Source organism: Phalacrocorax aristotelis, chromosome 15 (assembly GCF_949628215.1).
Source record: "Phalacrocorax aristotelis chromosome 15, bGulAri2.1, whole genome shotgun sequence".
Taxonomy (NCBI): domain Eukaryota; kingdom Metazoa; phylum Chordata; class Aves; order Suliformes; family Phalacrocoracidae; genus Phalacrocorax; species Phalacrocorax aristotelis.
The window spans coordinates 6,515,512-6,531,891 of NC_134290.1; the positions used below are offsets into that span (position 1 = coordinate 6,515,512).

Genomic DNA, 16,380 nt, shown 5'->3' on the forward strand with positions numbered 1-16,380 from the left:
TCGACGAGCTTCCATTCCTGGAGCAGCATCAACAGTTTCATCTTTTGATACGCTGCACTCCTTAAGTAATTTCTGATTTGGCACTTCAGGGAGGTGTCGGGATGCACTGAGGCAGAGCAACCAGTAGGTGACCCCCTAGACTCAAAAAGCCTGGGGAGTTCCTTTGCCCTTTGGCGAAACACACCGAGTATGTGTAAACATGCCAAAATATCTCCTGAAACATTAGTTTGAACTAAAGATGTCTCCGATAGCCTTTCATTTTCATGCAGTCCAACTTTACTATTGAAATTTGGAACAGGAAGCCAACTGTAATGGATAAAATGGTTTTATATTTAAGAAAACCGTGTTTTCATTGTTATCATCAATTATTCTAAATTACAGTATCAAACTATTGTAACTACCCAGCTCAACTGAAGACTAGAAAATAAAAACCAGTGGAGGTTTATATTAAGAAAAAGGGCCATGCAGCTTTGCCTTTTGCTATTTAAAGTTTCGAAACACAATTTATCCAAGTAAATTGTATGGAAGAATGCTCATTGTAATGAAGCAAGCTTTCATTGCTTCAGCATTGACGCAATCCAAATTAACAAACAGACTAGCCATGACAACTTTAATTATAAAAATTATTTCTGAACAAAATTCTCTGTTAATGTTTGAAAAGTTAATGTTTCCAATGTCTTAAACAATGTGTAGTCTTTTAAATCTATATGAAGAGGAAACACTCTGATTTGGGAACCCTTCACTCTCTGTACATGCAGTTGTCTACTGAAGGGAAAAGATAATAATGAATCAGGCACTGCACTAAAAATACCCTTATTTAGATAACTACAGCCTTTTCTTTTGCAAACTATTGTCCAATATGCAGTACAAGTTTACATGAGAGTTGCAACAAAGTGCAGACATGCATCCCTTCAGGGTCCTCACCAAGCATGCAGGCACAGCAGATCATGTTACCAAAGAAAGAAAAAAAGAATACTAAGAAATAACCTTAGGAAATTGTTGCTATATGCCGTTTGATCATTGCCTCTGCAAGGACAGATGGGAACAGAATGAATTTGGAGAAAATCTGGAGCCATATTTTCCAAGATTCTCAATATCCATACATTCTGCAAGAAGCACCCTCCAATGCATCCATATAAATGTCTTTCACTGTGCTCTTGCCCCCCCACGATTGCTCTATATCATCTCTACTCACTTCCAGTCACAATCCCACTAAATCCTCAATTACTGTTAATTTTATGGGTTCAATTATGTCAGTACTTAGTAGTTACTTCACTCATAATACTGAAGAAGCATCCAATGTAAATAACATGTGAATAACATACCCTGCATATTTCTGGAAATCGTATTTACCGAAAATCCAAATATTGACACTTCGTATTTAATTCAACATAGTTAGCAGTGTTTCTGGAGTAAATATATGGTACAAGTTGCTGTTCATGTGTCTTTACTTCAAGCAACACACTATTTAAAGTGAACAACATGTAAACAACACAAAATAAATTTGAAGCATATTATTAAAGTATATCATGTATTAGCTACTAGTACTAACTGCAGTAGATAAGCCCTGCAATATGAAGCACTGCTATGATCAAAGCCAACAAACAGATTTCACCACTTCTGACTACCAAAGGCAAAAAACATTCTTAAAATGTGACTGGCTAAAATGAACGAGTTACCACATTAACAACTACTTAATTCATGCGACAGTGAGTTAAGCAACTATTCACTCTATTTATCTATTATATTAAAGACTCACCTGAGTTAGAACATCTGACTGGCACTGCATTTCCACATTCAAGTACTACCATACGATCTATTTAATTGGTGTACAAACGGCTTCAACTGTCCCTGACCATTTACATAAGAGTTATCATTAAAGTCAAGTGCTAACAGAGCAAATAAATGAGGCCACCAGAAAGGAAACATAATAGACTTGTCCCTCTGTGAACACCAGCTGTTACTCTGTGCCCTCAGAGGGAGACAGCTGATTCTGATCATACCCCTCACATTTTGGGTCACGCTGAACCTATGTTGCGATAGAACTGATTCCTAACTTGACATTTCCTGATAATTTTCCTCTGCCTTTTTTCGCACCTGGTCTCTTATGGCAGCTGGAAGCAGGCTTCTGCATAAAAAATGCAGAACTAGGTGAAGGCACCCAAATGGAAGAACACAAAGAACTCACTTCAAAACTACAAACCAAGAAAGTTGCCAGGACTTTCAGGGGCTCTGAACTTCTGAAGGCATTTCAAAGCCTGGGGAATGACTATGAAATAAGACAAGGTATTTCCTTTCAAAAGCTGGCACTGCTCTAAAGAAGAGCTAGCTTCTGCCAGCAGGAAGTAGTCATCAAGTTTTCCTAAGCACAATTGTTTATCTCCCAGAGTATTTTCCAAGAAGACGTTCCAGTTCTGAACCAGGATGTGCAAACAGAAAAACTTACTGGAACAGGAGCTTTTAAGCATGTGAGATTTCAACGGTTGGCTGGTTTCCTCAGAGATCTTGCTCAACATGTTAAACACACAGAATCCACAACTGTCCAGGCTGTCAGCTCACTGGGACAGAACCACAGCAAGCTCAGCCCCTCTTGTATTGCCCAAGCACATTCTGCAACAGCACCCCCAGTGATGTACTCGCTGCATCATCTCACCTAAGTGTAGTACCTTTACCTTTTTAATTTCTCTTGCGACGACCACCACCAATGTATCACCATGCATCAACGTACAAAGGTAGACACAATACCTCTCAAGTAACATCACATCTAAAGACAGAACCAAGTGCACAACCCTATCCTCTAGTTTAGCTAAGACCTTAATCACACATGAAAATTATGTTAAAATGTGGCATCTTCCAGAACCTCCAAATACTGCATAATCTGCACAACTCTGGTCCACTTTTCCCCGCCAGCACTACGAAGAGAACTTTCAGGGGAACACTGTGCTCGGGACCAAACTAGAAAGAAAAGAGCCAATGAGCTAAAGTAGGACTATAGCCTGGACATAGGTATTACAGTCAGACAAACCACAGCCAAGCACTAGAGGTGCCAACAGCTAGACCTTTTAAAGGGAAAGGTAATCCATGCAGTGGAGTCAAGGATAGAGGAACGGTGTGGGAAAGAATTGGCCTTAACATTAAGCAAGCTGGCTGGAGACAGACACCAGAAAACAAAGCAAAGCCCCAAAGAAGGACACTGAACAACCGCAACCTCCCCTTGACCTGTGGGATTCCTTCACGTATCAGCCAGCTGCGGCACCCACCAAAGAGATGCCCTACCTGAGCCTGCTTCCCTGGCCAGCTGGTCCCATGCTTTTTGATTCCCAGGGGGAGTCTCTCATGGACTGGCAGATGACTTAAATCCTTCCAAGAGCATCCAGCTGCTGTGTACAAAGATCTGTTTACCTGACCAACGTTTGCAAAGATTTCCAGTAATGTTTCATTTTTACAGGACTAGTAGCACAGGGTTGCTGGGAAGCAAGCCTTTCCATTTACTGTGGTGTGGATATCTTGTCTTTTAAATTCCCATGAGTGGTGCACTCCAGTCTCTGAATGTGCAAGAGAAATTTTGTTCTCAATCTGACAGACCAAATCAAATCAAGAGATCTTTATCTCAAAATACTAAAATGTCCTTGAAAACAGGTAGACTTTCCCTTTATAATCAGCATTCTGTCACAGTGGGAGGGGGAGGTTGACTTTCACCTGAGAGTGGGGATTAGAAGACTGCCTCTACACTGAGACCTCTGCTGTTTAATAAGCATGTCAGTTTTCTGGAAAAAGTAGTAAACTGGAAAAAAATTGCAAGTGCTACAAAATTATATAGCTTAGTTGATTTCTGGTCTTGCCTGAGACCAGAGAATTCATGAGTTTCAGAGGAGTCTAACAAAATTAAGCAAATGGGAATTACAATGCAAGTGGAATTCAGGGAAAAGAAGATAATATGTAGATGCAAGGAACATTCCGATCTCTTTATACAGGTTGCTTCATCTTAAATTTACTGTTATCACTCCAAAAATGGATGGCATATCATGAGACCTTGTTACGAAAAATCTGCCATCTTGTATTCTGTAACAATAAAAAAAGGAATTACATACAACAAAAATGTTAGAAGCCGTGAAGCATGAGATGATTTTGCTGCCAAGAAATCTGTGATGCAGAAAGGTTACTACAGGACAGGGCAACAATGGAGGTTCATATTTTTTAAAAATTGAATCAGTTGCTATACATGCATCTACAATTGGTCTGTGGGAAGTCTGTTTCCCACCTGCCTTTTTTATGAGGCAGTGCATGAAATTTATTGCTACTAAGCTACCATTAAACCTGGAATAGGGCACAACCTCTCTGAATGCAGGCAATGCTACTGAACTGCCTAGAGGAACTCCAAGGTAAGCTTCAGTGCTTATGGCTGCTGGGAACTCCAATGGCAGTGAAGGAGACACACTTTCCCTGAAAAAAGGCCTTATAAATGGGCAAACCTTTAGCCAACTTTCAGAATATCTTTGTTCCAGAAACACTAACACCACTGTCTGAGTTAACTCAGACTTCTCTTGTGAATCAGAAGCAAGGCTTCATTGACTATGGTGATGGGAGAACTAATCCTATTGGGATGGGGAGACAGAGAAGCCTACTATGAGGGCATGTGATCTCTATCACAAGACATATGCTCCCAAGTCAACTGATGCTGCCTGCAGTGGCTAGGACACCGCTGTGGGGAAAATACAGACAGAACTCCAGCATGAAGTTCTGAAGGTATCGGAAGAAGAGTTGTTACAAGAGGCACTCAAGGTACAAGTGTGATGGGATCTCTCCCTCACCACAGGAGCAGCTAGGTCAGAGGACTGAGCCATAAAGATGATCAAAGAAAGAATCTCAAGCCTATGCCTGTGGCTCACTACACAGATCTAAGATGGAACCAAGGCAGACCTACTCATGGTTCCTTGTAATTCTGGGTAGTAACAGGTACCAGTAATACATACGGGTGGAACACAAGGACAAGGAACTGGAATGCAAGGTACATGTTTGTAAGATGCTTGATAGAGAGTCAGCGTTTATAGTTGGTCTCACTGGGCCTTTTCGACACTTTTCTGGTGGTACACTGGGAACAATCATAGAGGCCAATGAGGCAGAGTCTCAAAAATTAGTATTAAGCAGAAGGGATGATAGCTGAGCAAAAAATCACCTTTCTGCAGGACTTGCTTGTGGCAGTGTTAAGAGAAGGCAAAGCCAACGTCACTTCCTACAGCATACGGGTAGGTTAGCAGCCCCATGCGGTAGGCAAAGGATACAGATTCTGCATAATTCCTCATACTATAGGAGTATCACGTTTTTGCTTAAGAAAAGGTATGTGGTTGTTCCTACTAGGCTTGCCAGGCTGCTGAGAAGTGCTGTATCCTTTATTATCACATTGCTTGTAAATCATCCCCACCCCCTACCACAGTTAAGAGCAACCCTTTCACTCAGAGCAAGGCACACAGCAAGAACCGCATGTACGTTTCCAAAAAGCCTGAACTGTTAAGACCAGAAGGAAGTGTTGCCAGTACCCCAGAGAAGTGAGTAACGTGGCTGAAGTGAGACTCTTCCCCTGCTCCAGCTGACGATGAACTCAGCAACTAGTAGAGTCTCTTACAGAAGGATAATGGTTACTTTCCACCTTAAGACTGAGAGCACTAGAATTTTGAGATGCACTTTTGATTCCCAATGTGTAATGATGAAACTTAAGAATGAGTAAAATAAATACAAAGGTCATTCTAAACATTACAGATTTGGAATAACAGCATTTTAGACTGCAGAACAGTTCTCTTTCTCATTTACTCAGTTATTGATACGGATCTGGGAATAGTCCAGCTGTTGACACAAGCTTGGGGCCCTGGGCCACTTTTCAAGTGTTTTCAGATGCATATTGGGCAAACAAACTCTTTCTCAGACTCTGCTTGTTAGTAAAACTATCTTTTCTCTACACACTCTTCCATTTTCTTTCCCTCCTCTATTCCCCCTTTTTTCATATGTAGGTAACGTTCAACTCATATTTCTTTCTCTGTATGTGATATTACACAAGGGCAAAGCCTCTCCACCTTTGTTAAACAAAACTATTTCCTTTGGTGGGTTGGCCACCTGGAACATACAACGTAAAGCTATGTTAGCAGGAACTAATGTTGTTTCTGGCAGGACATCCAACAGTATCCTCATCAATACATCCTTTAGCTAGATGGTGGTGCTGAACTAAAAGGCAGGGTGAGAAACATTCTTGAGTAACTAAAGCACTGTCATGTGGATCACAGGCTTGAATCCAATGACTGAAAATAAAGTAGAAAAACAGGAATGTGTAAACACTGAGTTTGAAAAAAAAAAAGTGGAAATCAGAATTAAATTTGAAGTCTTTTAATTAAAGCTTTCTGAAAGGGTATCTCAGTGCAAGACCAGCTTTATTGAACTTTTCTTTGCCACTCTTCTACCCAGTCGCTTAACCATATATTTAATAGAAGCCTTTATGTATTGTAATGGTGGTAACATAATATTTGTGAGCCTACATGTATTCTCAGTAACTACATCACAGATAGCCTTAGCAACGCTACAAAAATTTTTTCAACAGGACTACATTGCAGGGTGTCATGCCCTTCGTTTGCCAGCTATGACTGCCAACACTAGACATGCTAAAGGAAGCCATTATTGCGTTCATCAGAGTGGACACCACCAGTGGGAAGGGCAGCTTCCAGCTTTGTGCCTGCTCACATATCGCTGTGAGGTGGCTGGTGTACCACTACTAGTGCATATGCCTCTGCACTTCGGAAGTTTCTTCATGATCACAATTGTTTGTTGCAAAAGAAAAAAGATGCTTTTGCTCTGGTTCCATATAAAATTAATTAGGAAAATTAAATCACATACAGACAGGAGGTTAGGATTTTTCTTCAGCTGTAATGCTAAGAAAGCTAAATATATATATGATAAATCACATCATGGCTAGTCTCAGCACTGTAACTATAAATATCACAAAGCCACACAAGCGGGAGCAGCCTGTTCAACATTTTTTTGTTGTTGTTGTAAAAAAGGGCAACTTACTTGAAATGAATGTCTGATATTAGAAAAAGATACTAATACCGGACCTGCGTTTTGTTAGGAAACAGTAAAGTTTTTAAATGTGAGTTAGAATTATAGAAGAAACATGAGTCCAAACCCAGAAGAGACAGGCAAAGGAGAAGCGATTTTTCAGTGTTTTCAGTGATGGGTTTCTGAGGGGCTTAGCAGGACCAGAACAACTTTTTTGCACTCAGACTAAAAGGCTTATTGAAAAGTCGCCATATTTTTCACTAAGGTGTCAGAGCAGAAAGGTGAACTCTCGGCCTTAACTAAATGTCATGCTGCAGCAAGTAAGGAAAGAAAAAACACAAACTTAGAAATGCAGGGTTTGTTCTTTGTATCATGAAAGCCTGGCAGAACTCCAATACTGGAGTAATGCCAAACCAGCACACCAGTGCCTTTGAACTTTTAAAGCTCATGTTTTTCCTTCACTGTTTTAACATCTTAACTGATTTAAATTCCATGTCCAAATGGATTTCAGAAATAAACCTAAGTAGCCAAAGTTTCAACATTTCATAACTACTCGGGTCGTGGGCAACTGCCACGAGTGAACCATGGGAAGCTTTGGGCACTGACCTAAAGCTGACATTTAAAAAAACCCTCAGCGCCCGAGGTGGTTGTGTATCGCAGCTTGCATGTTGCTAAACAGCTGCGTGCCCATCTGCAGTGTTTTACGGCTTTCTACTTCCAAAACTTTTGCTTGTCTGGGCCCAAGATATCTGAGATCTGACACTAACCTGTTTTCCCAAGAAGCAGGTTCGTTCGCCCAGTGTATGAAACGCCAAACTCCACACTCCACACAGAATGGAGGTACTTTATTCATTTAATTTTTGCGCAAAGATGGGTGCTAGGTGGTAACTCCAATAAGCTAGCACTCTGCACCAGGAAACCACAAGGCATTTATGCAGTTAAGTGCATCAGTCACAGCTGATATGCACACCCCCAGCTAATAACTGGTTAATTTCTTTCTCATTTCAACTTAAAGATACAGCTCCCTTTAAATTTGCCACACATGCTCAGAGTGAGGGGTTTATTTGAGTGCAGGGTTTTCTGGCCTATAGGCATGAGTTTTAGTAGTATAATGAGGATAGTTCACCTGAAGAACACTTAGCTTTAGTTCTTATCAACATTCCAGTTGGTTGTTTTCCTTGACTATACACTTTATCACCCATTTCTCAGCATCTTCTGTGGTGGCATGTTTCCTTCTGTCAGTCTCTCAGATCTCTTCAAGGATATAGTCGCAACACAAATACTTCCCTATCTGTCAGTTCTCTTCTCTGGCCGCCAAATTCTGTTTTGCAAGGCTCACATGGTTCATTGTTATTACCTAGAAGAAAATCCTCTTTTCTTTGGGATATCAAACCCACCATGGTACAGTGGAGTCCTTCGTCAGACAACAGGGAAAGCACTTTTCACTCATCGCACAGGACTGCTACTTCTAAGGAACAGGCTGGATTCAAAGGACAACCCCTGATGTATTTCTGCATGCTCTCTTCCAACTTCTACTGAGCAATCACTAACCTCGTCTGCTTTTTTGTTCTTTTTAGCCCATTTTTAGCCCATTCTCATGGCATCTGTTACAGCACCGTTCTTGGCACTTGGGTTCCCACAAAAGCTGTCCCGTTCCCTCGGTTCTGCCCGTGATCACTTTGGGACAGATCGCCTCTGGGAAGGTGGCCACAGAAAAGCTTTAACTCTATCGCCACCTCTGACCCTACCCGGTCCCTCCCCGGGACTCTCCTCAATCCCCACCCAGCGAAGGGACGCCATCGCGCCGCAGCAGCGCGGCGAGGCCCGGGCGGGCACAGCCCTGGAGCCGGCCCGGGCAGCGAGAGGCCCGCGTCCCCGCATGGGCCGAGCTGCGCTGAGCAGAGCCAGGGCAGGCCGGGCCTGGCCGGGCCGGGCCGAGCCAGGCCGGGCTTATGGGCCCGCGCCCCCACCCCCCCCCCGCACCGACACCTCACCAACCCCAACCCCCTCGTCTGATGCAATTCGTTCCCCGCGTACTCTCAGCCGCAGGCCAATCACGGGCTAGCCTGGGCGCACCGTCATGCCGTCCCGGCCAATGGGGAAGAGCCACGATAGTAGAAATCCGGGCGGGGCGCCGGGGCCGCAGAGGGCCGGTAGCCGTGGTGCCGGGCAGCGCCTCGCCTCGCCCGCCGCTCCAGCCATGGCAGCGCTGCCCGGTGCCGCAGCCCCGCGGCTGCTCCTCATCCCCGGCCAAGCGGCCGAGCCGCCCCCCAGTCCCGCGGCCGGCCGGCACCTCTCCGTGGTCCTGCCGGCAGGAGCCGCCGCCCCCAGCCCCACGGGCCTGGAGGCCCCGCAGCCGGCCCGCAAGCGGCAGCGGCTCACGCACCTGAGCCCGGAGGAGAAGGCGCTGCGCAGGTGAGTGAGGGCCGGCCGTGCCGCGGGGGTCCCGGCGCGGGGTCCTGCCCCGCTGACCGCCGTCCTGCCCTGCAGGAAGCTGAAGAACCGCGTAGCGGCCCAGAGCGCCCGGGACAGGAAGAAGGCGCGGATGACGGAGTTGGAGCAGCAGGTGGTGGAGCTGGAGGAGGAGGTAAGGGGCCGGGTGGGCCCGCGGGGCGGGGGGCGGCCGTGGCCGGCTATGGGGCCTGCCCGCCTCACGGCTCTCTGCAGAACCAGAAACTGCTCCTGGAAAACCAGCTCCTGCGGGAGAAGACGTGTAACCTCGCTCTGGAGAACCAGGAGCTCCGCTGCCGCCTGGGTTTGGATGCTCTGAAGACAGAGGAGGAGAATGAGTTCAAGGTGAGCTGTCTGCCACGCTGGTGGCTTGTCTCCATCTTCCTCGGCCCAACCTGCCAAGAGCTGCTGTGCTGCAAGAGCTGGCTGCGTGGCAGGGGGCGGGCAGCAGTGCTGAGAGCTCTCGGGCTGAAACTGCTGTGCTGTGAACGGGGATACTTTGTGTGCCAGAAATGCCCTTGTCCTCCAAATGGGGGCTTCCCCACAGACTGAACAGATGCCGAGTCTGAAGCAGGTGCTGCTGGTAGTGTGGGAGAGAGCAAGCTGACTAGTTTCAAGCTATTTTAAGGTTATCTACTCTTCTACGTTACGTTCTAGAAGTGAAGTAGTAACTGTTAGTCATGTATGCCTGTCTTAAAAGAACAGGGAGGGTATAGCAGAGGGGGGTCAGGCTCTCATTTAAAAGTGGGGAGCAAAATAAATCTGTGAACATATGGAATTCTGCGCCAACTTTGGAAGTGGTCTTACCTGCAGGTTCCTCCTGTACAAGCAAGTGGTGAATCCAAAGTTGGAAGCCTTTGCAGGAAGAGGTGATTTTTCAGGACTAGGTACTGTATTGTCTGCCAGAGCTTCTGTGGTGACTGACTAGAATTTTTTTCTTTGATACAGACTGTGAAGGAATCGCAGGTGGATGAGATTAGATTGGTGACCGGGTCCGCTGAGTCCGCAGCACTCAGACTACGTGTTCCTCTGCAGCAGGTGCAGGCCCAGCAGTTACCACTTCTGATAGCTTCCACATGGATTCTGATGGCAGTGACTCTTCAGACTCAGAGGTGAGCATCCACTCCTAGCCAAAATGCCTATGAAATTCAGAACCACTGTGGGTTTAAGACTAGCGGTGTAACTTCTTGATGTAAATTCACTTGATGGCTTTCTGTAGTTGACTTGTTTTCTGAGTTTTGGAATGCCATACCTGTGGCTCAGAACAGCTGTGTTAAGCTATATCCAGTGAGTACAGGAGTTTATGCAACTTGTTCAAGTCCAGTTTCCATAAAATCTTACAGGATATTGCCTGAAACAGTCTCTTAGCTCTTCCAGCAAAACTGTACAAATAACAAAAGCATACTGTGCTTTTACTACTGCTGAAAACTAACCTGATCACTTTCTGGCACTTTGCAAAGCTGTTTGAACTTAAAGTCAATGACTTCCAGAAATGTAAGGACAGGTGTCTTTCACCTTTAAAAAACAAAAAAACAAAACAAAACAAAACAAAAACAAACAAACAAAACAAACCCAAAACTCAACCCAAAACAAATGCCCCCACTTTGGTTGTGGGCAGGTCTGCTGAAGCCAGGTTCTGGTACTGGCTGTGTGGAGCCAGCAGGTAGTGTGGTGGTTGTATCTGATGGGTCCGAGATCTTGAGGCTGTGAATAACGAATGCATGTAGAACTCTATGGGGATTGTCAGTAAGTAGCCTTACAAGAATTAATGGGCAAAATTGCTGAAAGAAGTAATTGCCTTAACTGTCTGTTCTGATAGCGGTGTTCTTACGAAAACTCCTAGTTCTATGACCACATTAGTGTATTTTAACTTCTAGATGAGGGTTAAGAGATGCCGCAACTAATGTTTTGCTGTGACAGTAGTAGGCTGTCTTTCTAAAACAGTCTTTCATTCTGCAGTCTGATCTCCTATTGGGCTTTCTGGACAGTCTGGACCCAGAGATGTTTCTCACATACGCTGATTCAGAGTCAACGTGCCTGGAAAAGCTGGAGGAAGAGATCTGTGGAGAAACAAATTCCATACCAACCTCCCCCTCTCCCTCTTTGGGGTCCCCATCAGCTAAGCTGGAGGCCATTAATGAACTGATAAGGTTTGATCATGTGTACACAAAGCCCCTGGTACTGGAGATTCCTGCTAAAATGGGCAACCAAACCAATATGCTAGTGAAAATTGAGGAAGTAGCGCTCTCTCCATCTGAAGACAAAGCTATCCCTGAGGTCCCAGTATCTGTGAAAGAGGAACCTGTAGACAGCTTCATGCCTGAACTAGGCATCTCTCATCTGCTTTCCTCTCATCGTAGCCTTGCAGCCTCAAGCTATCTGCTGGATGCCTGTAGTGACTCTGGATATGAAGGATCCCTCTCACCCTTCAGTGACATGTCCTCTCCGCTTGACACTGACCGTGCCTGGGAGGATAGCTTTGCCAATGAACTCTTTCCCCAACTGATCAGTGTCTAACTTGGTAGTGTTAACTCCCCTTGTAAAACTATCCTGGCAGGATAACAGGATATACCCCTTTGGGGAGTGGGGGGGGAAGTCAAGTGTATTCAGAAAAGTACTCATTTCTACCCATGCTAGTAGCTGGAGTGATGGACAGTGCAGTTCTCCTGGTAGAAGAAGCCTAGGGTGTCCTGTCCTGCCTTCCCCCACAGCTGTCAGTGTTGGCTTGGTTTCTCAATAACTTGCCAATTCTACATGAACCTGAAAAAAGTTCATTTTGTTTTCCACTTAAAATAATTTTAACACCAAAAACTGCAGTGGGATATTCATGTATAGACAACTGGGTTAAAACTAGTCTGTACATCTTACAGATTTACTATGTAAATGCTTGTTTTCCATTTGCTATGTAGAGTTGCTTTCTCCATTTAATATTTAACTTGTATTGGTGCAATTAAAGTGCAATGCAGCTCAGTGACCCTCTTTCGCCTTGGATCTCAGTGGGGAGGGGAGAGTATCTGCGTCTTGTGGAATTTGGAACTAAAGAAGTCCTAAAGCCTCTCAGCGTCTTGTCCTTCCACTGTCTTAATGCACCAATCCAGCAGTGCTTCTGTGGCGTACGTAGCTGGATGCTTTAGCAGCTTCTTTCTGGGAGTGCTTGATGTTGCAAACTCTCTTCAAGGAAGGTGGGTTTGTATGATGGCCAGAGCTGCTAGAGCAAAATCTGCAGCCTGACTAGGGAATGCAGGTGGTGGTAGCTTGGTGTCTGAATAAAATGAATATCTTCTTGTTGGCAAGTAATGCCATTCAAAATGCTCAGCCTGAGTGAAGGTGGGTGCATTCCAAGTGGTGTGTCTCGGGTTTGTGAAGCAGTGTGAGACATACATGGTGTGAAAAAGGTGTTACCACAAGAATTCCTGATACATGAAAATAACTTTGCAGGAGCTAATTTCAAATACAGTAGGATTATTTTTGTTATCCTCATCCATTTGTTCTGACTTCACAGTATTAAGAACACTTGAATTGGAGTGACAAGAAACTGAAACTTTATGCTGAAAGTGACAGCTGTTCCAGGCGTTTGCACAACTGTTCTTGGTTTAAGTGTTATTTCATGTTTTGCATTTGATTTTCACAAAAATAGCTTGAGGTGGGGGAGGGACAGAAAGGGGGGATGGGACAGGATGGCATTGGTCACATTCAAGGTGACAGGACTGCTGTTACAAACTTGCTTGTTGTAATAAAGCATTCTAGCTGAATATTGGATAGCAGTAAAAACTACAGCTGTGCCATACAGCAGAGATTTAGATAAAATATATAAGTAGTCTGAGAACAAGTTGCTTTACTTCCAAGCTGGAAAACAGGGATGACTGCGGGAGGACCCGTAGTAGTTAATACAGGTTGTTCTGAGTCCAAAAAGCCAAATGGGCAACTGAGAATTTGATCCATAGTTTTGCATTACTTTTGTCAGTATTATTGGAACTTTGTATGAAACAAAAAATTATCTAAGCATGGCAGAAATAACGTAAGGAAGTTTCATTTCTTTAAAGCTCAGCTCTGTTCTCTAGCATAGAAGTCAAAGACACAGTTTACAGGGATAAGTATGTCATAGTTGAAAGTAGCACCTGTAAAAGGACTGGTATTTCATACAGTTTCCCTGGGGCTAAAGGAAGGTTTGAGACCAGCACACTGAAGATGTGCAGCCCATCCCACTGTTCTTGCAGCTGTTTTTCCTGTTCTCACACAGGCAGCAGCTGGTCTCAGAGGTAGTGCAGTAGAAGACTAAACGTGGTAACTGATGGGACTGTGTCTCAGTTCAGTGCTGTAGTACTTCCAGGCAATGTGTGTGTTCTTGTGAATTCCATGGTCATGACTGAGTCACTGTAGACATACCCTGTTCCTGTCTTTATGAGGCTCCTGATGATTTTTATATGATACTGCCCAGTATCATATACACATGTCAAAATAACTAAATCCAAGGCCTTGACGAGACTAATCCAGCTCAAACCAAGACCAAAGTAGGGCAATCTTCTACCAAGTTAGTGAGGGGCACAGAAAAATGGAGCTGCTGTTTTTTTAAAAAAAAAAAAAAAAAAAAAGGCAAACCAAAACAACCTGGGGAAATTATCTAGGCAGGAAATGGCTGTAGGCAGCTCTCAAAGCTGTTTTTTTTCTTTAAGACAACAGTTGGTGGAAAAACTGAAGGGCCTGCTACCACTGACATGTCTGACAGACATTGAAGTGCAACAGCTGTACATGAAGGGTACGCTGAGAGAAATACGCATACGTGCAAGACACAGCAGTCCAAGAGCAAAAAATCCTGTACCAATACAGCCTTGCCTGCGCTTAAGCCTTAATGAAGACAACCACCAGAAAATCTAACGTTGTAAAGGACTGCTTTGGACAATGTGTGGAATAAAAAAATATTATACCTCTACTGTATATTACTTTCCTGTGTTCTTAGCCAGCCAAACTACAGTTGTCAGCTGCTGGGCAAGCTTCTGCTCCAGTACTTTTTCTGAGCCACTGGTATAAGAAAGATCAGTGCTCACAACTTTGAGATTTTAAATTACTTTGATAGTCATAGTTTGAAGTAGCATCTTGAGTGAAGTATAGTTTGATAGCGCTCCATGTAAGCTTTCTGGGTCTCCTGTAAACTGAATTCAGCTGAAGAGCCTACCCCACAGCAGCCAAGCGCCATGAAGCAAAGGCAGCTACTGCAGCAGGGGGAGGAAGCCGCGCTGGCATAGACCCCCTTTTCTCCACCGTAATCCCAGCAGCTGCCAATTGTCACTTTGAAGTAGAGCGCTGCAATCCTCCGAATCATCCTTGTGCTACCACAGATAGAACAGGGCAAAATGGTAAGAGTGATGGGGTGAGTGGTATGGAGCAGGAAGCTACTGTCTTCTGTTTGAGGAGTAACTCTACTGCGGCATGTCCTGCTGCTGCCCTCATGGGCAGGAAAAGCACTTCTTGGATCCTGTGGCCTGAAATGCTTCCAAGTGGGGACTGAAGTACTTCACTGGTGCTGCATCTCTGTCCCTCTCTTTTCTCCTGCAACTGCTCTGAAAGGTGGAAGACCTGTTATTTTACCACCCCTCTGCCTTCCTCCAAAGCTGCCTGCATGACATGGCTCTCCTACCCAAGCAGCTCGTATGGGTGCCTGCAGCCACCACCCAGCCCTGTCCACCTCTGCAGGGCTAGACCTGTGCTGCCCGGCCGCTGCAGCCCTGTTTGCGTGAGCGTGCGTTGGATGAATTGTGCAGGTGATGCAAGATGAAGTGAAACATAATTCTCAACGCTGCCTGTTGAGAATCGCTTCCATGCTCTGATTCCCCAGTAGCTTCCCAGGTAGGAGTTACCAATTAAAATGGGGGCAACACCGCCCCCCCGTGACCCTGCCTAGCGCTGCACAGGCAGCCCCTGCACCTCTTGATAGCGCATCACGGGGCTTACCTCGAGCCGAACACACTTTGTGTCTTGATGAGCAACACATTTTTAACGTCTAAAAAAATTCAAGGAAAATTCTGTTACGGTCACATTTCCATCATACTTGGAGATGGACTCTGTTTAACAGGTTTACACCCAAACCTTGTTAAGCACAGTACACAAAAACAATGAAGTCGCAGTTACGCTGTTTTGCTTCCCTTTTTCAACTTTACAGCTGGCATGGTTTATCCTGACTTATCGGCAGCATTGGGTTCCAAGACAAGCTGCTAATATTTATTGAGATCTCTTCCACTAAAAGCACACAATTCTTGATTGGTATCTGGAAGCCTAATAGCATTCAGTATTTCTATTAGCGCTAGTATTTTTTACTAGAATCAAGTCCTCTTAGGTGCTACCACACAGGATGAGTATTTTTTTTTAAAAAAAAGATATAGTATATCAACATCCACAAAGTGTGAGAATCTAAACTGTCAGCAGGGGATCTTTATCTGAGATCTTCCTGTAGATAAGAGATACTGAGTTAAACTAAACCCAGGCAAAGCTGGGGCAGCAGATGGGAGAGTGATGTGTAGAGCAGCAGATTTCACTTCTGCCAGCATGCTTCCTTAGGATGTCTGCTTTCTGGTTGCTCTAACTTTTGTTTTGGAGTCCTACTTGCCTCATAATCCAGACCCAGTCGTTCACGTGTACGTTACATCTGCATTTGAGTAAATAAATCATCTGTGATAGAAGCCACACATCTGCTCTAGCTAACTGATACAAGGCACATGCCCTGGAACAGTTCCAAGTCCAGTTCCAAGTCCATGCCAAAATAAATTCTGTCCCTCTCCGCAGGGTTGGCTCTGCAGCTGAGACACTCCTCCCATCTCTACAAGCTCCCACCCACATCCCCACGGAAAGTCTCAGCCAGCCAAGAGCGCCTTACACAATCCTAAATGCATTGGG

The 16,380-nt window shown here is 44.7% G+C and overlaps 1 protein-coding gene across 1 annotated transcript; it reads left to right on the forward strand.

Annotated features, from left to right (window-relative positions):
* The first annotated feature begins 9,162 nt into the window (after positions 1-9,162).
* XBP1 (X-box binding protein 1) lies at positions 9,163-12,466 on the forward strand. The gene is given in 6 exon segments (XM_075110408.1): positions 9,163-9,456; positions 9,532-9,628; positions 9,709-9,837; positions 10,441-10,494; positions 10,497-10,604; positions 11,452-12,466. Coding segments are annotated over 6 exon segments (1,161 nt in total). The 5' UTR covers positions 9,163-9,241; the 3' UTR covers positions 12,010-12,466.
* Positions 12,467-16,380: the final 3,914 nt, after the last annotated feature.